At 43.9% G+C, this 22981-nt stretch overlaps 2 protein-coding genes across 8 annotated transcripts in view; both read right to left on the minus strand.

Moving 5' to 3' along the window:
- Positions 1-5454, minus strand: part of kidins220b (kinase D-interacting substrate 220b) — a 20957-nt gene extending 15503 nt beyond the window's left edge. For 3 of the 6 annotated variants that reach the window (XM_056404996.1, XM_056404995.1, XM_056404992.1), the window contains exons 1-8: positions 5179-5453; positions 1917-2072; positions 1420-1518; positions 1096-1194; positions 580-678; positions 377-478; positions 123-221; positions 1-34 (exon numbers count right to left, since the gene is read on the minus strand). The exon at positions 1-34 is cut by the window's left edge and continues 164 nt beyond it. In XM_056404996.1, coding sequence (XP_056260971.1) covers positions 1-34; positions 123-221; positions 377-478; positions 580-678; positions 1096-1194; positions 1420-1518; positions 1917-2048 — 664 coding nt within the window. In that variant the 5' untranslated portion in view covers positions 2049-2072; positions 5179-5453. Of the gene's footprint in view, positions 35-122; positions 222-376; positions 479-579; positions 679-1095; positions 1195-1419; positions 1519-1916; positions 2105-5178 lie in introns of all 6 variants that reach the window. The other 3 variants (XM_056404993.1, XM_056404994.1, XM_056404997.1) reach the window with 3 other exon arrangements.
- Positions 5455-6638: 1184 nt separating this feature from the next.
- Positions 6639-22472, minus strand: mboat2b (membrane bound O-acyltransferase domain containing 2b). Of its 2 annotated transcripts, none has more exons than XR_008830448.1 (14): positions 22308-22472; positions 18039-18184; positions 17311-17388; positions 13988-14083; positions 13842-13897; positions 13697-13751; positions 12061-12244; positions 11785-11977; positions 11257-11360; positions 11115-11179; positions 10523-10655; positions 10239-10390; positions 9637-9909; positions 6639-9353 (listed from the first exon to the last, which is right to left on the minus strand). XR_008830448.1 is itself a non-coding variant. In XM_056405007.1 (14 exons), the coding sequence occupies exons 1-14, from the start codon at positions 22395-22397 to the stop codon at positions 9315-9317; spliced, it is 1584 nt and encodes a 527-aa protein (XP_056260982.1). In that variant the 5' UTR covers positions 22398-22472; the 3' UTR covers positions 6639-9314. The 2 variants fall into 2 exon arrangements, 1 of the variants encoding a protein (XP_056260982.1); XM_056405007.1 differs by having other exon boundaries at positions 9717-9909.
- Positions 22473-22981: the final 509 nt, after the last annotated feature.

The following is a 22981-nucleotide window of genomic DNA, read 5'->3' on the forward strand; positions in this document are numbered from 1 at the left end:
CCTTCACCGCCACGATCAGAGCCGTCATGGAGTTCTGGCAAGACGCAGACAAACCGTCAGAGAACATGACGAGCCGCCTCCGAGAAGAGTCCACATCCTGCAGAACTACAGCGAGGACTTACCGCCCCCTCCTGGTCCACGTCGGCCCCGTTCTCCAGCAGGTGCATCACACAGTCAAAGTGTCCTTTCCTGGACGCCCAGATCAGAGGGGTGGTCCCGTACTGTCACACACACACACACACACACACACACACACACACACACACACACACACACACACACACACACACACACACACACACACACACACACACACTTTAATTTGAGGTGTTCAGTTGTCATGGAGACAGTAGACCATCTGAACCGTCTCCTTCACCTTGTCAGAACAGTTGACTTTGGCTCCGTTCTGTAGAAGCAGTTTGACGATGTCGGCGTGTCCTCGACCTGCGGCCCAGATGATTGGATACACACTGTACTGCTGCAGAGAGGAGGGGGGGGGGGGGGGGGGGGTCACTGTCCTTCCTTTGATGGCATATGACTGAGTGTGAGTGTGAGTGTGAGTGTGTGTGTGTGTGTTACCTGTCCTGTAGTGTTGGGGTTGGCTCCGTGCTCCAGCAGCAGCTCGGTGACCTCCACACGACCTTTGTAAGCCGCCCACATCAGAGCCGTCCACCCTCCCTGAGACACAGTCACATGATCGTTAGCGTCTCTTCACAGCGTTCAACTCTCACATCAACTGACACTGTGCAGATCCAGATATTAGTCTTTAACTGTGGTGTAGCAGGAATATGGCTCTATACACAGATGTACACATGTACATATACATACATATATATCTATATATATATATATAGATATATATGTATGTATATGTATATGTTTATATATATATGTGTATGTATATATATGTATATCTTTAAAGTATTTATTGATTTAGTCATTCATGGATAAATTCTTTTTGGTGACAGAAGGTGTCAGTTTGATTTGCTGCTGCTCGTTAACTCTTCTCTGCGACCTGCTCTCATTGGTCCACCTGGTTACAGACAGACATCAGGTGACGCAGCAGTGAGATGGAGGAGAGGAGGAGCTTCCCACCATGTCTCTGTGCTCGATGTAGGCGCTGTTCTCCAGCAGCTCCTTCACCACCTCCACGTGGCCTTCTTTAGCTGCAGAGATCAGGGCCGACCAGCAGTCCTGACAACACAAGCACAGATGGGGTTACCATGGCGACAAGAGCAGCACCACCACCACCACGAGAGACCTACTCTTTAATTCTGTTTCCTAGCAACCAGAGCAGCCTGGGCGAAGAGGTTCAGAGCGGGGAGCAGACGGAGGTGGGAGGATCAATTATGTTCATTCATATAGAAATATAGATATAGAATGTTTTCACGTCAGTGACGACGCGTTTGTTTCACTCACCACGTCGTCCAGGTTAACGTCGGCTCCTCTCCTGATGAGCTCCTGCACGATCTCCAGACTGCCCTGCTCAGCCGCCAACATCAGAGGAGTCTGACCGTTCTGTCCATGTGAACATCACACACACACACACACACACACACACACACACACACACACACACACAAAGGGTTTTATTCCTGCACAAAAACCTCAAACCAACAGGAAACAGCAGAAATACACATGAAAACTAAATAAAAGAGTGAATTAGAAATACTGAGGAAAGTGATGTAATTGAAAAATGAAAATCAATAAAACTGTGTGAGAAACTTTTGTGGAATAAAGAAAACAGAAGCAGAAACATGAAAACAGAAAGAAACTGAAAACAAAGCAGCATAAAAACACAGGGAATGAAATAAAGCCGTAGAAATGAATAAACAAAAGATCAGAATGAAACGACACGAGAGAATTTTTAGTTTTTAGACATGAAGGAAACCGGCGTGATGTTCAGGGACACGTACGTCGCTGCGTCCGTCCACGTCCTTGAAGCGGTCCAGGTGAGCTTTGAGAGCAGCCAGGTTCTCCTCCTCCACGTAGCTGAACAGGTTCTGGATGGCCAGAGTGGTCATCTTGATGGAGGTGGTGGTGTCCATGTCTGCGGTCCGTCACTACGCCCCCTGCTGACCGGAGACAACCACACATCACAGCTCTGTACAGTTTATAAGGCATGAAAAACCGAATCTATGAAGAACATTTGTGATGTGTTTGATGGTTTCTAGTTTCATTATTATTGATTATTTTATGGAGGAGCAGTGATGTCACAGGAAAAGTTATAAAGCTTTTCCTTCATTTCATATTTGAATAAAAACAGGAATCGAAAAAGGAATTTATAAATGAACGATTAATCATCAATAAATACTTCAGATTTAAAAATGGATTCACAAAAACATTATCAAATATACTATTTATTAATATTTATTTATTCATTCATTAATAAATAATACAATCTGAAACTATTTGGAAAGAAAAATTTCCATTTCCTTTTCCCAGCTGCTTTTCCTGTTAGCTTACCGATTAGCTTAGCCATTTAGCTTCTCCTGTTAGCTCCATTTCTTTTGATTGTTTGACAGTTAATTTATAAAGTCTTGAAAAAGAAAGGCAGGAATGTTTTCCCATTTTTAAAATGTCTTTTCAAATAGTTTTTCAGATTCTTTTATTTATTCATGAATTCATAAATGTATTTATAAATGCTTCATTTAATGAGAGTTTTATGCTGTTTTTGTCAATCCATTTTTAAATGTATTATTAGTATTTATTGATGGATTAATCGTTCATTTACAAATTCTTTTTACACTTCTTATTTTTATTCAAATATGAAATGAAGAAAAAGCTTTCTTACTTTTCCTGTGACGTCACTGCTCCTCCATATTTTGCTCCTTTGGTGTGGATTATAAAAGAGACTTCATTATCAGAGAATCAGTCAGAAAATGATGCACAATGCCAGAGTCACTTTCCCAGAGGCCGAGGGGGTTTTATTCCAAACCTTGCGGAGAGGGAAGAGGTAAGTCCTCACCGCCGAGACGTGTGCTTCAAAAACACCTGAACAATCCACTAATCATTAAAATGGTTCAGAAACATTCAGCAGGACTCGTTTCCTCCTGACTGACTCAGGCGCTGATCCAGACCATCTGAAGTCAGATATGAAGACCTGGACTGACCTCAGACCAGCTGTGGGCCGACTGATATAACTTCAATAGACAGAGAGAAGATGGAGGCGCTGACTTGTTCTTTGAGGCTGGTGTCACATGTTTCTGTGGACACCAGCAGCCAATCAGAGCTCAGCGTCGTCTTCCTTATCAGATCAATAAAGTCTGCTCTGCAGCTTTGTGGAGAGCCACAGTTTAATTCCTCATTGATACTACACTACCCACAAGCCTCATGGAATCTAATCTGGAACTCAGCCAATCAGAGGTGCTGCTGTCGCCATGGAAACAGCCTCCAGCTCAAGTTGAATCCCAGGTTTAAAGCTTATTAAATAAATATGTTCTCTGTAATCACTACCAGATTAATTGATTAATCTAATTAACGCCAACTCAGTGCAGTCTGTATTCAAATATGAGTCACTGAGGTTTTAACAGTTCTTATAACTCACTTCCTGGTTCTTTCAAAATAAAACAGATTACACACAGCTGTTTCTAATTTACCCTTAATTTGTACAAAATGACCAAATAAAATAAATCAATACAATAATCTCCTCCAGGAAACTATGAAATTACAAAAGCCATGACCCATCTGTCCATCCATTCATCCGTCCATCCATTCATCCATCCATCCATCAATCCATTCATCCGTCCATCCATTCATCCATCCATCCATCAATCCATCATCCGTCCATTCATTCACTCATCCATCTGTCCATCCATTCATCCATCCATTCATCCATCTGTCCATCCATTCATCCGTCCATCCATTCATCCATCCATTCATCCATCTGTCCATCCATTCATCCATCCATCCATCCATCCGTTCATCCATCCTTCCATTCATCCGTCCATTCATTCACTCATCCATCTGTCCATCCATTCATCCATCCATTCATCCATCTGTCCATCCATTCATCCATCCATCCATCCATCCCTCATCCATCCATCCATCCTTCCATTCATCCGTCTATTCATTCACCCATCCATCCGTCCATTCATTCACCCATCCATTCATCCATCCATCCGTCCATCCATTCACCCATCCATTCATCCATCCGTCCATCCATCCATCCACTCATCCATCCGTCCATCCATTCATCCGTCCATCCATTCATCCATTCATCCATCCGTCCATCCATCCATCCATCCTTCCATTCACCCATCCATTCATCCTTCCATCCATCCATTCATCCGTTCATCCATCCATTAATCCATCTATTAATCCATCCTTCCCTACACCTGTTCTCTTCCTCAGGGTCAGATTTCTAATGATTGATAATATCTATGATTGGAATCATTTACCTGTAAATGAATCAATACTTTGGATTGATAACTACAGGCACACTGCAGACTATTTCAACATAACACAAACATCCAGTTATTTTTATTATTCAATAATAAACAGACATGATGATGATTTAGATTCTCAGCCTGTCAGCTGGTTAAATACAAACAGCCATGAATAATCAATGAATTGATTAATCGATCGACAGAACGTCAATCGGCAACTGTTTTGATAATCATCATTTTCTAAACAATGATACCAAACATTTGTTGTTTCCAGCTTCTCTGGTTTTTCTCCTGTATGATAATAAATGATTGATTGATTTTAACGGGAGACACTTGAAGGCATCACCGCGGACACTGATGAAGGGATGTTTTATTTTGACCCGTTCAGTCACGGTCTCTACAGCAGAGTAACGGTTATTTATTTAACGGTGTAATCATTGGTGTTTCTGGCAGATTGTCTGTTATTACCTGTAATTAACGCCTGATATCACATCGTTGTTTTATCGTTATATCACCGCAGTAACCGGAATAACCTTCACGACTCCCTCATTCACCGACGGTCGTTCAGCCCACAGACATGAAGCAGCACCGACACACACGTTCACCTTCACCGACTGAAAACAAACTCACCGTTTTACCGCCAGTAAATTTACACTAATCAAACATCCACCGTTACTTTTCTTTTTTTTTAAATTAGCGATTCGACGCCGTGACAAGTGTCAATCAAACATGAATCGATGAACGGAGAAGGATGCTGGCGGGAGCAAAGGAATGAGGAGAACCGCTTTACCTCCACAGAAGAATCAGGTTCGGTTATCTGGTCCGGGATCAGGTCCAGCGGAAGCTCGGCGGGTTTATCTGCGTTTGCTCGGCCTGTGTTCGGGTGACAGCCTGTGCTCACTCTCCATCCCCGACAACAGCAGCCATCTTGATCAGAACAACAACCGACAGTCACCGACAGCGGCGTCAAGCCCGCTACAACGAGACTGGCACTTCCGTTCACTGCTGTCAAAATAAAAGCATACACAGCGGCAGTTTCCTCTTCAAACACTTACAGAAAAATCCGGCCACATTTAAAAGGCAGTTCTGTTCCTTCCGCCCGCCTTATTTATTTATTCACCTCATACACTTCTGTTTTCATCCAACCCAGTGTGTCTCTGGAACAGCTCACCAGCCTCAGGACTGGACTGCAAGTAAAGATGGACTTTGTGACGTCAGCCCCAGGTGTCTGAAGCTCAGTGAGCTGCTCGCTGTCATCATCCTGCAAGTACCTGACTCCGCCCTCAACTCCCAGCTAATCCAAATATGGTCAAAGAGGAGGAGCGTGTGTGGCTTGTGTCAAACATACACTCACCCACCTGTCACTCAAATAGGCCACGCCCTCAATCCTCCATAACTTTAGTCCTTAATAAAATGTGTCATGAAGGATGAAATCATCTCTAGAGACCAAAACAGTTTCTGTACCAGGCTGTAAACATGTTTATTTCTGCTGTAAAGTTGGACATTTTAACATGGGAGTCTATGGGGACTGACTCACTGTTGGAGCCAGACTCTAGTGGTCGTTAGAGGAACTGCAGCTTCTGGTTCTTCATGTTGATGCTTCATGTTTCAACCTCAGAGGTTGATGCTTGGTCTCAGTTAGCCAGCTCATAAAGCTAGCACCATCTTTAGCATCACATTAAAAATGCTGAAGTTATAGACTGGGAAGTCAAAATTACTAATCACTATAGACTGATGCACCTTTTTCCTGTTTCAAGCACTTTAACATTCATTTGTCCAAAGCCAGGCACTCGAAGGCTGAAGCCTAGCTGATCCAGAAGAATGTGGTTTAGGTCAGGGGCATAACCGCAGTGTGGTTTTATAAAAATGTTGTTTTTGTATTAAACCGATTGGGACTGACAGCGTTTTAGACAAAGCACCAAACACACATTTACATTATTTCCTGTCCTAAACTGACTAAATGATTAATGGGCTGGTGTAGGATAATTTGGGGTGATTAAAAGATTATATATATGTATAGACTACACTGCACTGTAAGCCACTAAATAGTGAGGACCACTGATCTAAATTTTTAAGTTTCATTTTTGTTCTGTTCCTATTGGTTTTAATGTGACCAATGTTGTTGGCCCAGCAGAGAAAAGTGACTTTAAAATTCTTTATCCACAATTCCTTGGAACATCAGTCATCTTATCATCTGAGGAATAAAAGTCATTACTTATTAACAGTGGAGTGGAATGTCAGAGGAGGAACTCATGATCCACTATCAGTTTATTAGGGTTTAAAGTGCACGTGAGGATATGTAGTAGGACAGGTGTTATCTTCCAGAGCTGTGTCCCAGCCCCAGTCTGCCGATTATTATTCCTACCAGAAACCCTTTGTTTCCCTTCTCCTGACCACACAAATCTTACATCCATTTCATTTCAGCTTTAAAACATCCACAACCACTGATTAACACACTTGCAATGTCAAGTGTCAAAAAAATCCAAGGTTTAATCACATAATTTACAAAAAAACAAACAAACATATCGTCCATATCAAACCCACAGATAGTGGCTGGTTCGGTGTGAGATTATTAATTGTTGTGTATCATCTCAAACAGTCACCCTAGAGCCTCTGTATTTATCATCCTCAACCAGCTCTCATGAAATTTTAAGAAATAAACACAACGCTAAAAATACAAATGTGGAAACAGGAAAATCAAGAAAGGAGAAACAACAACAGACGTAAACAAAGAAGGTGATGCTGAGTCCAAAACGTCCTTTTTCTCCTGTAACTAGTTCTGCCTGACGATGATGGAAAACACCAGGTCATCAAGAAAACAAGGAATCATGGGAAAGTTAGTCATGTGATCATTTAAGGGGTCGTACACAGGGCTACTGAACCATGCAGTGTTAACATGGTACATGTCATTTAGAAACATTACTGGAGGGAGGAGTTGGTGCAGAACAATTACATTTTATGTATGAAACTCAAACATTCTGGTGACATTAACTTTTAAAGCTGCTGGAGAGAAACTTCAGCTAAAACAAACTGTTTATTAATTAATAATTAATTAGCCAAATTGAACCTACGGCTAGCTCCTGTTAGCTGATGTTGTCTAACCATTAGCTTTTACACTGAGCTGCTAGCCAACCCCAAACAAGCTTTTTTAGCTAAGCAGAACCATTAGCTAACTTAAACCCGCTCGGTTAGCTTCTTCCATCAAGAGACAGCTAACAGGAAAATTGTCTGGGGCTGCAAGTAACAATTAGTTTAATTAATGTTTGTCTGCAAATAATTTATTTTAATGAATCATATAAAATATAAATTAAAACAATGAGTTTTGTTTGATTAACAGTCAAAAGCCAAATGATTCAGTTAAGATCATTTATGACTTGAGAACCTAGAACCGCATGTTTGGCACTTTTTCACTATTTTAACTTGAAAAATTAATTAAACCAAAATAGTTGCTGCTTATTTTTCTGTCGACTGACTAATCAATTAATCAACTAATTGCTGCAGCTCTAAACTCTTCTACCTGCTAAACTGCATATTAGGTAAATGAAGCCTGTTGCACTCAGCTGTTAGCTAACCCTACCCAAACTGTTTGTTTGTTAAACTGAACCATTAACTAACACTAACACTGAACAGGTTAACAGTTTGAGTTTCAATGCAAACAGCATCTATGCTAGTTAATAACCTGAACCAACCCCTGGACCACATCAAGCCTGTAGTTAACCAGAGCTGCAACACTCAGGAGTTGGCTAATTTAAGCTAATTTATCTTAGAAACTCATTTGAACTATAGCATTATCTGTGCAAAACTACGGAACAAAACTACGGAACAAAACTACGGAACAAAACTACGGAACAAAACTACGGAACAAAACTACGGAACAAAACTACGGAACAAAACTAAGGAACCCCTTCACTGAACCAGAGCTGGAAATGTTGAGTTCACTTCTTTGGAACAAGGACTTAATCTGAGTTCGCACCATGGACATTTGAACTTCAGAGTTGGAGCTTATTTCTTAAAATTCTGAGGCGTTTCTTTTCCTTTTTCAGTCTATCTCTCTGCACATCTGGCACCAAACCACATCTGTTTGAATCACATAAATTACATGGGACCACTTTCTGATAAGGCACCAGTTATAAAGGGTTTATTAGCAGTAATCAGTGGCTTTGTTAATGGTTAATAAATAATTTACTGATGCGCCACAGATCAGTTAGAAGACATTAATAAGAACATGTTTTAGGGAGACCTGTCCAGTGGACTGTTTATTACCTGTTTATTATTTATTACCTGTTGATCTACGTGCAAAGAAAAGGTACAAATGTAGAGTGATGTGCTGTTGGAGGATTTTCCACAACCTGGAGCCCTAAAACTTGTTCTTATCAATAGCTTATAACGTGTATATAAAGTATTGGCAAATTATTTATTATCCATTATTAAAGCCATTAATTACGGCTCATAAACCCTTTATAACTGGTGCCTTATCAGAAAGTGGTACAGATTACATAAATAACTACTTGACAAAAACTGACATCTACAAATGTAAACACAAGGTCTTCCTCAGCACTCACACATCAAGAAAGAGTCAACAGCATTTTTCTTGTAAAAAAACAAAAGAAAACAACTAAGGCGACTGAGTGGAATAATCATTGGCACTTTCTCCAAAACTCATGTCTATGATACTGTGACGTAGTGGTTGAAGAGATTATAACACGATGACAGTCGACCTGTGAAATCAGAGGAATGTGGAGGAGAAAAGTTCATTTTCTTCTTCTTCTTTGTTCATTCATTTACTTGTTTAATGCACTAACTCACTGGCCTGCTCATTCATTCATCCATTCATTCACCAAACTCATGTATTCATCCACTTGCTCATTCTGTCTTTTCATATAATCTCATTTAATCATCCGTTCATCCATTCAGTTATTCCTCCCTTTATCCACTCACTCCTGCAGATGGACAGTCTGCAGGGCTCTGAAAGGAAAGAAAATTGAGTCAGTTTAACACTACACAGGCGGCCATGACAGTTCAGTATATATATGTACTTTCTACAGATTGGTCTGAACCTGCCGCCTGACCCAAACAATGTTCAATTCTGTTGGTTTTCGGAGTCCAATTGCTATCCGGGCAGTTGTTCATGGGACTACACTTCATCAAGTACAACACAGGCCTTCAAAACTCAGGGCATGTTATCATCTCCATCGCCCCATGAATCCAAATAAAAGAGTATTTTAACTTGACCATCGTGTTTCTGTACCCCAGAAAGGAAGAAGGTCCGTTTGATGTGGTTCACCTCCTCGTCTTTCTATACAAGTGAATGGAAATATAATGTCATACGCGATTGTTCTTTGTGGTCTGTCTCGTGGTTTTTTCCTTCTGGCTGCAGTTGCTGTCTGAAGCCTCCAGGTGGTGCTGGACTGGCTCCTGGGGCAATTTTTTCTTCTGGTCTTTGAGGCGGAGATGTCTCGGTTTGACCGGCAACGCCACAGCCAGCAGAACGCAACCGATGTGGAGACCAAAGTACCAGGACCTATGGAGGAGGGAGGACGGATACTATGTTAACCAGAGTTGAACCCAATGACAAAAAAGTTAAACCTGAGTTTAGCTTGACTGATGCTAAGTTAAACTTGAATTAAACCTGACTGTTAAAAAGTTAAACCTGAGTTAAAACTGACCGTCAAAACGTGAAATTAAGTTAAACCTGACAGAGTCAAAATTAGTCTGAATTAAACCTGACTGACACAAAGTTAAACCTGGGTTAAACCTGACCAATAAAAGTTAAACCTCGACTTCATCAAAGTTAAACCTGACTGACACAGAGCTAAACCTGAATTAATTAAACCCGTCTGGCAGACTGACCTGTAAAACTTTATCGACGGGCCGACAGACAACAGGATAAAAGGCACCACTGTGTAGCAGATGGCAATCTGAGTGGCCGCCCATGTGATGACATCATAGACCAGTTTATGGGAGGGTGACTGAAGGAAGTGTGGCCGAACGTTGTGTCTGACCTGAGAGGAAACAGTATTTATTGCACACAGTGAAAGTCCAGTGTCATTTAACATAATGTGAGCTAATGTTAGCGTAGCTCCTGAGAGCTGCTGTTAGCATAGACACAGCTGTAACTAGCAGGGAGCGCTCACCGCTCTAGCTGCCAGTGTGATGACGATGCCGGTGAGGAAGGTGAGGTAGTAGCCTGGATACGCTCCGTGCCACATGGCTGACAGGATGAAGGTGGCTGCCGTAGGGTGGTAGGGACATCGCTCGTAACACACCCTGTCAACCAGAGGTCAGAGGTCAGACACATGACCAGCAGGTTCATTTGTTTGACACGTAGACGGTGACAAAACAAGCACAAAGAGAAACGACAAGAGACCATGAGTGACACTTCTACTGTCCGTCCCTTCAGGGTTTCTCCGGCTGGTTCTGGATCGGTGCAGCTAAAATAGGTTGTGACGTTTTTTAAATGTTGTTTTTTTTGCAGTGAAACTGTGTGAGAAAATAAAAATTGTCACCATCTTCATTAAAAATAAAAGCTCTAATAATAATTCATTAAAAATGGAAGGCAGCTTGTAGCAGTGAGAATAAATCCAGGAGGTGACACTGCTCCACTGCTCTGTGCTAATCACAGGTGGAGCTGATCTTCACCTCATCACTGCAGCTTCACAACATGCTTCAACATCACAAACAAGGAAGTGAGTTTGGTGACATCATCAAGGTGTTGATTAGTCAGACCTTTTGAGCCAGTGCGCCGTCTGAATGTTCCAGTTGTCCAGGAAAACTTTGAAGCTGGTGGCGAACTGGAAGAGAACAGATGTGAGTCAGTGTGACATCACAGAGAAACAGATTCCAGGTCTGACGACAGAGATGACCTCACCTCGATGTTGAGGATCCGCAGGTTGGAGATGAGGTCCCAGCGAGGATAGCCGTCACTGTCGTAGCCGTTGAACCCGAAGCCGGCGGCGTTGTTGATGGCGTCAGCTGAGGTTAGAGAAGATAAAGACAGGTGTTGGACAGGTGAGACAGACTGAAGAAGACAGGTGTTGGACAGGTGAGACAGACTGATGAAGACAGCTGTTGGGACAGGTGAGACGGGCTGATGAAGACAGGTGTTGGACAGGTGAGACAGACTGAAGAAGACAGGTGTTGGGACCAGGTGAGACAGACTGATGAAGACAGCTGTTGGGACAGGTGAGACGGGCTGATGAAGACAGGTGTTGGACAGGTGAGACAGACTGAAGAAGACAGGTGTTGGGACCAGGTGAGACAGACTGATGAAGACAGGTGTTGGACAGGTGAGACAGACTGATGAAGACAGGTGTTGGACAGGTGAGACAGACTGATGAAGACAGGTGTTGGACAGGTGAGACAGACTGATGAAGACATCCAGGTTTGCGACACTCACCCAGCGTCCAGACGAAGTAGTACTTGGGTCTGGTGGTCAGCATGGACAGGTACAGGTAGACCACCTGAGCATAGAAGGGCGTGTTGGCGATGAAGTCGTCGTCGATGTTTCGTTCCACGGGGAAGACTTTACAGACGGACAGGAAGACCAGCAGGCAGAGGAAGGAGGTGGCCACTTTCCTGACGACCTCCGTCTGAGGAAACACACACCACGACTCCAGTTTAGTTTAGTGTCTGCTGTCATGGCAACAACAGGAGCTGCCGTCATGTGACCTACATTTGGCGACGGCTCGCTCTGCCTCAGCTTGCCGTTGGGCTTCCTGTCAGCCTCATGGTCTCTATGGCGACGGGGGTCTCCCTCGATGAAGGCAATGTAGTCGTTGTAGGAGCAGGTGGGTCCGGCCAGGATCCCCAGGAAGTTACAGTTGTAGCTGAAGTACTCCAGCAGACTGGGCATCCTCCTACACACACACACACACACACACACACACACACACACACACACACACACACACACACACACACACACACACACACACACACACACAAACACACACACACACACACACACACACAAACACACGCACACACACGCACACACACACACACACACACACACACACACACAAAGTAGTGCCAAAGGAAAGAATTGTTTTTACAGGAAGATAACGAGCTGAAAATATCTCCCTTTCTTATTTAATCAATAAAAACATTGGATATTTTAATGATTTATTGACGATCGAACTGGAAACACACTACGACTCCTCAGGACCGAAGTTCCCGCCTTTCCTGAGCTGCAGTCCAGACCCTGAGACAGGAAGACTGACGTCACTGAGGCAGGTAAACACAGACTCTGCAGCGTCACTGTGTCGTTGTCAGTTAATGGTAAATATGTTGAAGATTATCATGAAGTGACTTTCAGATATTTCCCTCCATCCTGCACGTTACACGAGTTCAGGAGGAAGGTGAAGATGTCCGGACACAGAGAAACAAGATGGAGGAGAGAGACTTTCAGCACCGGAGAGACAGACACCATGAGACAGACATCATGAGACAGACATCATGAGACACGACTGTCTAAATGTTGCTTGTTGAGTGAGACAGAAGTTAAACTGACAATATAGTGAATAAATGATCCTTTGTAATTCATTAAAGGGGCCATGACCTTCTGATTATATTCAGGATTAATATAAATTGGGCTTCGACTTGTTTATTTGGGCTAAAAATAGAATTACATTTTGAAAATGTTCACTAATGCGCTGGTTGATGTTGTAACTCCTGCAGGGGTAAAGGTGAACGCAGGCTGCGACTACGGTTTCTACCACTAACACAACTGAAAACTCACATTCTGGACCAGTCCCCTGCACTGAGCACGTGCGAGACGCTGTAAACAGGAAGTAGATTGTCTCCTCTGCAGTTGTAGCATTAAAACAGAGAATGTAAGTGAACAACAGCTGCAAAGACAACAAGGTCAGTGACACTGTCATTCATCATCATGGTGTATTCACCACTGGTAGTCCAGGCTGACGACAGCCAATCAGGAGAGACCGTGGCTGTGACCTCATCGTTTACGAAGGTCTCACTTTCTGTCCAGACTACAACACAACCCCAGAGTTTTCAAAATAAAACACAACCCAGAGTTTTCAGAATAAAACACAACCCAGGAGTTTTCAGAATAAAACGCAACCCCAGAGTTTTCAGAATAAAACGCAACCCCAGAGTTTTCAAAATAAAAAGCAACCCCAGAGTTTTCAGAATAAAAAGCAACCCCAGAGTTTTCAGAATAAAACACAACCCCAGAGTTTTAGTTGCTCGAAACCTGGAAGTCGTGTGGACAGTTGAGGAAACGTAGCAAAAGAGATGAGTTTTAAATGAAATCGCAGCAGTGTGGACGGAGCCTCAGTCAAACAAACCTTATGGCCAAAATCTTCTGTCCTGGAGTCAGATGTTCCTCTTTTCGAGCCATTCCTATGGAAGACATGAAAACTGACCGTCAGCTGCTGGTCTGGCACTACGTACCATTTAGAAACCAGAAGCTTGATGTGGTCACATGCTCACCGTCATGGATCTCAAACGCCAGGCTGGTGATTTTTTGTGTGATCACCATCATGGGGCTGAGGAGAGAAGGACAGCAGTGAGGGTGGAGACAGACTAAGGTTCAGGGTCAGCAGAGACAGTCTGGACTGAAGGGGTCTCGGTCTTACCCGGTGAAGTCGGCAGAGTACATGCCGTAGTCGAAGACGTAGACTCGAGTGATCTGACACAGACTCAGGTAGCTGAGAGCCACCAGCAGGCAGTATCTGAAACACAACGGGACTCTGTCACAGTGGGGCTTCACATGCACTTTTACCTGAGGGAGGTGCTAGAGGATGGGTCAGGTGAAAGGTCACTACAGGTCAAATTCCTCCAGGGGGCCACAGGTGTGAACTGTTGGTTAATTTGACCTCTTCCGCCTGAATCGAGTAGTTTGACTGAGGAAATCACTTCAATATGAAGTATTTATTATAAACGAATGAATTTGTTATTCCTCCGCTGGCGACAGTCAGAGCGGAAGCCATTTTGTTTTCAGGTGTTCAGTCCATCTCATTCTCGTGGACACAATATCTCACTAACACCTCGACAGAACTTCTTCAAATTTGGCACAAACATTCACCTGGACTCAAGGGTGAACCGATTAGAATTTGGGGGTCAAAGGTCAAAGGTTACTCAAGACTTCACAGCAACTACGACAAAGTTTCACACAAAAGTTCATATATTCTATGACTCTGGATGAACAGGATGTAACCTGAGACTAGTCTGAGTGGAGGAAAAGGAGATTCTAGTTTTTGCAAAGATGTAAAGCCTCTTTAAAGTTTTATCTCAGTGACAATAATCAATAACCAATTCAATATTTTGGTGCTTTTATTTTGAACAGTTTTGTAAGTGAGTGGTTGTTTTCTCCTCTCAACCAGTGAAGCTTTTTAAAAGTGGATGGACCTTTAACATGGACTGTGCACTCTGAGGTGCTGTGACGACCCGGGGAACCAGCAGGTGGCAGCATAATCAACACGTCGCTGAACGGGACGTCCAGCACTCAGCTGTCCTCAGAGGGAGCTGCTGGTGAGTCCGTCTGACATGACTCACACTATCGTGTTTTCATGAGCAGGTTTGAGGACGTGTCTGTGTTCATGTGTCTGTGTGTGCAGCAGCTGTGTGTCACACTCTCAGACACACTGATAAAGACTTAGACCTGATTACAGCTGTTTTACAGTCTGTTAGAAAGCAGAGATTCCATCTTACGTGATGACTGTGGGATTGTGTTGCTGAATCATTTGAGTCAAACACAGCGCTGATTCAAACATCACAACAAATCGTCCTGCAGGCGTCTGAACATCGTCTTTCTGAAGACGTTAGAAAACCTTTGATATCGAGCCAGAACAATATTATTCTGTTCTGACTTTGTGTAACAGCAACATTTTCATTTAACATCAGCCAAATACATCAGTGTCACAGAGGGACCTCTGGAGTCTTAAATTATAATTATTCATAGTAATATAATAATATATATGGTATTATTATAATACAACATGTTTAGAATTAGTATATTATATAAATAACACATACTTCGTACCACCACCACACTCTACACTATTTCATATTTTTATTTTATAATATCTTATCAGCATATTTTTTTTATCAATTCTGTTCATTTTTATTATTTCTCCCTATGATTTAATTTTATTACACCATTAATGTCCACTACACCGTCCTGTTCACCCTCTCACAGAAGACACAAACATGTCTGTCCATTATAGGACACTTCATGTCTCGTACAAAAAGAGCTGAAAACAACTGAATTTAATAAAAGTCATACTGACAGAGTCGACCTCTGTCCACCTCTACTCTCCCAGAGGACTCGGAGCGTCTTTCTGGACGTCAGAGGTAATAAAAAGCTTCATCTTCATCACTATAACCCTCTGTCACTGGCTGAGGGTTCTCTTCATCTCTGGACTGATTCAGGACTGCTGCTTCCTCTGGGAGACTTAATGTTTCCACACCCACAGAGGATCCACCAGAACCAGAACCCTCCAAACACTAACCAGAACACAGACACCGTCAAGCCAGCGTCTCCACCCCTGTACTCCAGCCCCTGAGCTGACCCCTTGCTGCGACCAAGCATCGGGGAGTTTGGGGTGTTTAGGTTGGAAATCTAGTTACACTGGTGGGAACGCTCAGCAGTGACCTCTGTTGACTGAAGAAGTCCAGACACAGAGTCCAACAGCTTTACCGCCCAAACCTGCATTCCTTTCACACATGACAGGACGACAGGTAGTGTTGTTAGCAGCAGCAGCAGCAGCAGCAGTAGTAGTAGCAGTAGTAGCAGCAGCAGTAGTAGTAGTAGTAGTAGTAGCAGTAGCAGTAGCAGTAGCAGTAGCAGTAGTAGTAGTAGTAGTGGTAGTGGTAGTAGTAGTAGTAGTAGCAGTAGCAGTAGCAGTAGTAGTAGTAGTAGTGGTAGTGGTAGAGTAGTAGCAGCAGCAGCTGCAGTAGTAGTAGTAGTAGCAGTAGCAGTAGCAGTAGCAGTAGCAGTAGTAGTAGTAGTAGTGGTAGTGGTAGTAGTAGTAGTAGTAGCAGTAGCAGTAGCAGTAGTAGTAGTAGTAGTAGTAGTAGTAGTAGCAGTAGCAGTAGCAGTAGCAGTAGTAGTAGTAGTAGTAGTGGTAGAGTAGTAGCAGCAGCAGCTGCAGTAGTAGTAGTAGTAGTAGTAGCAGTAGCAGTAGCAGTAGTAGTAACAGTAGCAGTAGCAGTAGCAGTAGTAGTAACAGTAGCAGTAGCAGTAGCAGTAGCAGAAGTAGTAGTGGTAGTGGTAGTAGCAGTAGCAGTAGCAGTAGCAGTAGTAGTAGCAGTAGCAGTAGCAGTAGTAGCAGTAGGAGTAGTAGTAGTAGTAGTAGCAGTAGCAGTAGCAGTAGCAGTAGTAGCAGTAGCAGTAGTAGCAGTAGCAGTAGCAGTAGTAGTAGTAGCAGTAGCAGCAGCAGTAGCAGTAGCAGCAGCAGCAGCAGCAGCAGCAGCAGCAGCAGCAGCAGTAGCAGTAGCAGTAGCAGTAGCAGTAGCAGTAGTAGTAGTAGTAGTAGTAGTAGCAGTAGCAGTAGCAGTAGTAGTAGCAGTAGCAGTAGCAGTAGCAGTAGCAGTAGTAGTAGTAGTAGCAGTAGCAGTAGCAGTAGCAGCAGTAGCAGTAGTAGTAGTAGCAGTAGCAGTAGCAGTAGTAGCAGTAGTAGTAGCAGTAGCAGTAGCAGTAGTAGTAGCAGTAGCAGTAGCAGTAGTAGTAGTAGTAGTAGTAGTAGTAGCAGTAGCAGTAGTAGCAGTAGTAGCAGTAGTAGCAGTAGCAGTAGTAGTAGCAGTAGCAGTAGCAGTAGCAGTAGTAGTAGTAGTAGTAGTAGCAGTAGCAGTAGTAGCAGTAGCAGTAGTAGTAGTAGTAGTAGCAGTAGCAGTAGCAGTAGTAGCAGTAGTAGTAGTAGTAGTAGAACCAGTGATATGAGGACTTTGTGAAGCTTACTTGTGCATGTGTTCGACTCCGGTCAGGATCATGATGCCGTAGGTGAGTCCGCTCTGAACCAGGAAGTGAAGAGCATACCTGGAAACACAGACACACCTCCACAGTTTCACCTCCAAACACCAAAACTAACCTAATGAGATATTATACTACAACGTTTAGACTTAAAGGAAAAGTCTGTTCTTATGTAATATTGTTCAGAGCCAAATCAGCAGCGTGTTGGTCCATCTTTCAACACTTCCCTCCTCTGTTTGTGGCTCCGAGACAATTGGTTCCTACTGAAAACGTCAAGCCAATCAATTTCCAAACTTGACTTGCAGTGAAAAAGTTAATGAGCTGATCAAAAAGACAGGTTCGATGTTAGATATTGATATTTCTGAAAAAAGTAACACAAACCAGTGTTACAGCGCCACCTGTTGTTGGATTTGCAGCAATTTTGTCTTAAAAAGGTCCAATAATTTCCTCAAACCAGATGCTCACTGTAGTTTCTATCGAACAAACATTTCAACAAACTATTCTTAAAATCAAGTTGCAGTTTGATGTGTATTTATGATAAATGACAGTAAATAGTAAAGAAATGGAGAGATGATGTCATGTAGAAACTGTCTCCTGACTTTTACACTGTAAAATCTCAACACACCTGGGTCACTCTTCTTTAATCCTTATTGAAAACATAACTAACAAATCGTTGTCAGATTTTTTTGAATAATATTGTATCGCAGTAAATTTACCAGCCGAAGCAGAATAGAGCGAAGTAGAGTCCCAGCAGAGTCGCCACCACATGTCTGATGAAGGGACTGGTTTTACTGGGATGGAGGAAGAGACGAAACCAGAAGGCCGACAGCAAAGCACAGAGCTGACACACCACAAAGTTCACCTGCAGACAAAGAGAGGGAAAACAGACACAACTATAAGTTCATTCAAGCAGGGACATATTTAACAGTTAGGATTCAGCAGCAGTAGTGATGCTGTCAACACTAGCAGCAGCAGTAGTAGTGTTGTTAGCAGTAGCAGCAGTAGCAGAAGTAGCAGTGGTAGTATTAGCAGTAGTAGTAGAAGCACTAGTAGTAGCAGTAGCAGTAGCATTGTTAGCAGTAGCAGCAGTAATGTTATTAGCAGTAGTAGTAGTGTTAGCAGTAGCAGCAGCAGTAGTAGTAGTAGTAGTAGTATTGTTAGCAGTAATGTTGTTAGCAGTAGTGTTAGCAGTAGTGTTAGCAGTAGTGTTAGCAGCGGTAGCAGAAGTAGTAGAAGCAGTGGTAGTAGCAGTAGCATTGTTAGCAGTAGCAGCAGTAATGTTGTTAGCTGTAGTAGTAGTAGTGTTGGCAGTAGCAGCAGCAGCAGCAGCAGCAGTAGTAGTAGTATTGTTAGCAGTTATGTTGTTAGCAGTAGTGTTGTTAGCAGTAGTATTAGCAGTGGTAGCAGTGGTAGAAGTAATGTGGTTAGCATTAATGTTAGCAGTAGCAGTAGTGTTGTTAGCAGTAATGTTAGCAGTGTTAGCAGTGGTAGTTGGCCTGTTGTCCAGGTGAGTGAAGCTGCAGTCAGCTGTCGGCTGGTGAACAGTCTCTAACGTCTGAGCTGATAAAATTAGACCTTCAGAAGATATTTAAAGCGTGAGAGCTACGACCTGCTGTCCATCTGACACATTACTTCACACAAGATCATCCCAAGAAAAATACATCTTTTTCTACAATGCCCAGAGGCGACAGAGGAAGAGTTGAGCTTATGTTTTCAACTTGTTCAACAGCTGCTGAACACGACTGGAACAGTAATTGGCTGCATCTTCTACCTGTTATGGAGTACTCGTATTATATTTCTGTGTTCAGTGCTGGTACTAGAAGTTTGGAGTATTACTCTTATTGTCTGTGTGTGCAGTGTTTTCATTTCCTGAGGTCTCTGAGCTAAAAGAGAGGACGACCTCCAATGTGATGGGGTCTCCCTCTGCTGCTTCAGTGAGCAGCCAGAGAAAGATGGACGCTGAGAGGTGGAGCTTCATTAAACCCACGTCCTTGTGAGGACGGACGTCTTCATCACACTCTCTCCTTCCTGTTTCCTCAGGAGGATCCAGCCTCAGTCCTGAGTCGACTCTGCTCACAGTCACAGGGTGGATGTGGCTATTTACACATGACATTTAGAATCTGACCTGTCTCGTGGCGTTTATCAAACCACCCTGTACGTCATTATTCCTCCACGCCGCCGACAGTCAGAGTGGCAGCCATATTGTTTTCAGGTTGTCCATCCGTCTGTCCCATTCTCATGGACACGATATCTCAGTAACACCTTGAAGGAATTTCTTTAAATTTGGCTCAAACATTCATCTGGACTCAAGGATGAACTTATCCGATTTTGGTGACTAACGGTTGCAGGTCAAAGGTCAGTGTGACCTCACAAAACATATTTTAGCCATAACTCAAGACTTCACAGCAATTATGACATAATGTCACACAAATGGTTCATATTTAATATGACTGGATAAACAGCACAGTACTCTGACAGGGTGTAATACTCTGACAGTGTAGTACACAGTGTACCATGTGATCAGTCTGAGGTATGGCTCATTAATAATGGACGCTGTGTAAACAGAGTGACTAGAGTCAGTAACGAGCAGACAGAGTTCAGACCCAGCAGGTCAGCAGGTGTGGTCTGGAGGATGGAGGGTCTTCACTGAAGACATCCTTGCTCAATATCAAGATTTTACCCCCCTGTGACTGACTGGTAATGATGTTTCCCAGTAAAACCAGTAAGTAACCAGTACCAGTGCCTCTGTAAGAGGACGACTCAGAGGGTTCATCTCCTGAATCGGCAGCAGCAGCAGAACATTGTGGGTCACCTGATCCTCATCTTCATCCTTCACCTGGACCATCAGGATCTGTTCAGAGGCCTGGCTCTCAGCCAATCAGAGCGCAGGCACATCTGCCTGTTACACTGCTGATTATATATCACCTGTTAACGTGTGTGGGAGGGATGGGAAGTTTTTTCATTTGATCTCTTGTGTTATATATATATTTTTTTTTTCTGTATGTTTTTAAATCAAATTCGTTCCTTTTTGTCACAAGATATAAGATTAATTTATGATAGGTTTCCACCCGCAGTGATCAGCCGAGCGGCAACTAATGAGCTGCGGGAAGGTTTCACAAAACACCTTAAGTTTTCTCCTTAAAATGTTCCCTTGTGTATTTAAGGTTTTCTCCTCGTCTTAGTTTTACACTTAAAGAATCACTTAAAGTCAGTTAAGCAGTTGCACAGAAGACCAAAGTTCACCTGGTGAAATTTCCGTCAAAATATCAGGAGGATGAGAGACCTGCTTCTAATGGCAGTAAATCAACGGTCTCCATGGAAACAGTAGAGTTTTACTGCTGTAAAATCTCTTTTACTGCTGCAAATGCCTGAACTTTTCTCCTTAACTAAGGAAACCTTTTCAGAGATTCATTTGCAACACTCTTAAGTAACTCCCTCAGCTAAGGAGAAATTAAGGTGTTTACACAGGAGCTGGTGGAGACCAAACACAGAGCTAACAGAGAGGGACACGGAAACTCATCAGGTGACACATGGATCATCATGATGATGTGTAACAGCTGGATGAGGTAAACAGCTGTTTGATCAGGTGATATGATCATTACCTAACTCAGGTCTGCTGATCTCATCATGTCAGTTAATCCTTTAGTGATTTAATTACACTAATCATCTGGAACAGTCCAGAGCTTGAAGCTGTTTTATTTTGAAACCTGACAGTAATCAATCCAAGAGGCTCCGTGGTGTTTTAGATAGAGATGGTGTTTCATATTGACAGATCACAGCTGACCGTTCACCTGTTATAATGAGACAAAGATCATCTTTAGTCTAATTATCTCATGATGAATGGGTGTCCATGTTTTAATGAATCCGGCCCACACTTGGCCCACATGCTTTTTTTCTTTTGGCCTGACAACATGACTGTCAGATGATACTTCCACATCTGTGAGCCAACACTGGAGGATACCAGCTGGACTCATTATTCATTACACATTACTTCCAGATGTGGAAGTAATGTGGGCCAGACTTGGGCCGAGGACCTGGGTCTATCCGACCTGAACAACCATACAGGTCGTTTGTTCCAACCCTCTGATACGACCCGTAGGAGGGTCTCCTGAAACCCCTGCATGGCTGCAGGCTTACCGGACCTCGGTAGTCATGGTTACCATAATAAACAGGCAACTGTACCGAGAGGTGTACCTACCCTAGTCGCCATGGTTACTATAATAACGGTCGTGTCTTGGTTAGGTTTAGGAAAATATGCTGATTTGGGTTCAAATGAGCACTTCCTCAACATTGGACGATCTCTGTTGCCATGGTTACGATTACAACAACTTGGTTAACTCTGTGGAGGCTCATGGATAAAAGGTTTCAGACTTTGCTCCTGTCATAATTACTTCCGCCACTAGATGTCGCCTAGCAACAAAACGTAACTATGGGTCATAATAACCTGCTGCACAAACGACCTAAATGATCGTTTTTTAGCTCTCTGACACCCCCCACCCCCCACCCACCCAGTTCGGATCTTCACCTTCTTTAAAAACACATAATTAAACTGACTTCCTGTCAGTAACATGAGCACAGATCAGCTGATCAGTTATTCCATGTTTCTCCTGCACATCACACCATGGACACACACCATGGACACACACCATGGACACACACCATGGACACACACCACGCTGTCAGCCACACACACCGTCCCGCTGCACCACAGTAATCACAGCAGCCTCAGACACCGTTCAGACCGGACCGTCTCTGCACCGACAGGCCTCCGTCCATTTTCCGTGTCGGACAGACCCGTCGTTCACTCCGTCTCATCCGCCCTGTTTATCAGTCACAGTCTCTCCGGCCGCGCGAGCCGCTTTTACCGCCCAGAATGTGAGAGCCAGAGCCGCCGGTCTCCGCCCCGGAGCTCCGGGAGAGACCACCGCCGGGCGGGGAGGCTGGGAGGCTCGGCCCCTGTGTGGAGGTGTCCCGGTGGGTCTTACCTGGTCCAGCGGCAGGTTGGTGATCTCACTGACCGGCTGCAGCAGGCTGGAGCCGGTGCAGGCCGTGGATCGGCTGCCGTCAGCGGCCATGGCTCCGTGTCTGCGGCCGGGTCTGCTGCTTGTGTGTCCGGCTGCAGCAGCTTCGAGGCGGCGACGGAGGCTCCGTGTCCCCCCCCCCCCCCCCCCCCCCGTCTGTCCGTCGGTCTGTGTGTCCTGATGATGCTCCTTCCTCCTCTTCTTCCTGTTCCTCCTCCTCCTCACCCTGTCTGTCTGTATCCTCCCTTCTCCATCTGATGCCCCCCCCCCACATCCATCTTTTTAGGTCCTTTCTCCCCCTTTCACTCCTTTCCCTCTTCCTCCTCTCCTTTTGTCCTCCCCTCAGCCCCTCTCCTCCTCCTCTTACTCCCATCTTCTCTCTCTCCTCTGCCTCCTCCCCCTCTTTTTCTTCTCCTCTTCCTCCTCGTGGACAGAGTGAGACACAATGGGCCCCTGGACACAGACATAAGGCTCCCACCCCCCCAGTAGGAGCAAGACCGACCCCCCCCCCCCCCCCCCGACTGACAAATTTTTTCTGTCTCCTTGTGTCCTCCTCTCCACCCCCCCCACTCTTCTTCTTTACCCCCTCCTCCTCACCTCCTCCTCCCTGCAGTCACCTTTACTCCCTTTGTTTTCTC

Source organism: Seriola aureovittata, chromosome 19 (genome assembly GCF_021018895.1).
Source record: "Seriola aureovittata isolate HTS-2021-v1 ecotype China chromosome 19, ASM2101889v1, whole genome shotgun sequence".
Classification (NCBI taxonomy): domain Eukaryota; kingdom Metazoa; phylum Chordata; class Actinopteri; order Carangiformes; family Carangidae; genus Seriola; species Seriola aureovittata.

Bases quoted from the DNA above. Each gene is read 5' to 3' on its own strand.
- mboat2b (XM_056405007.1), bottom strand. From the start codon at position 22,397: ATGGCCGCTGACGGCAGCCGATCCACGGCCTGCACCGGCTCCAGCCTG. The intron at 11,180-11,256 runs GTGAGGTCATCT...GTTCTCTTCCAG, and splicing joins TGCGGATCCTCAACATCGAG to TTCGCCACCAGCTTCAAAGT. The intron at 10,656-11,114 runs GTCTGACTAATC...TCTGGTTGACAG, and splicing joins ACGGCGCACTGGCTCAAAAG to GGTGTGTTACGAGCGATGTC.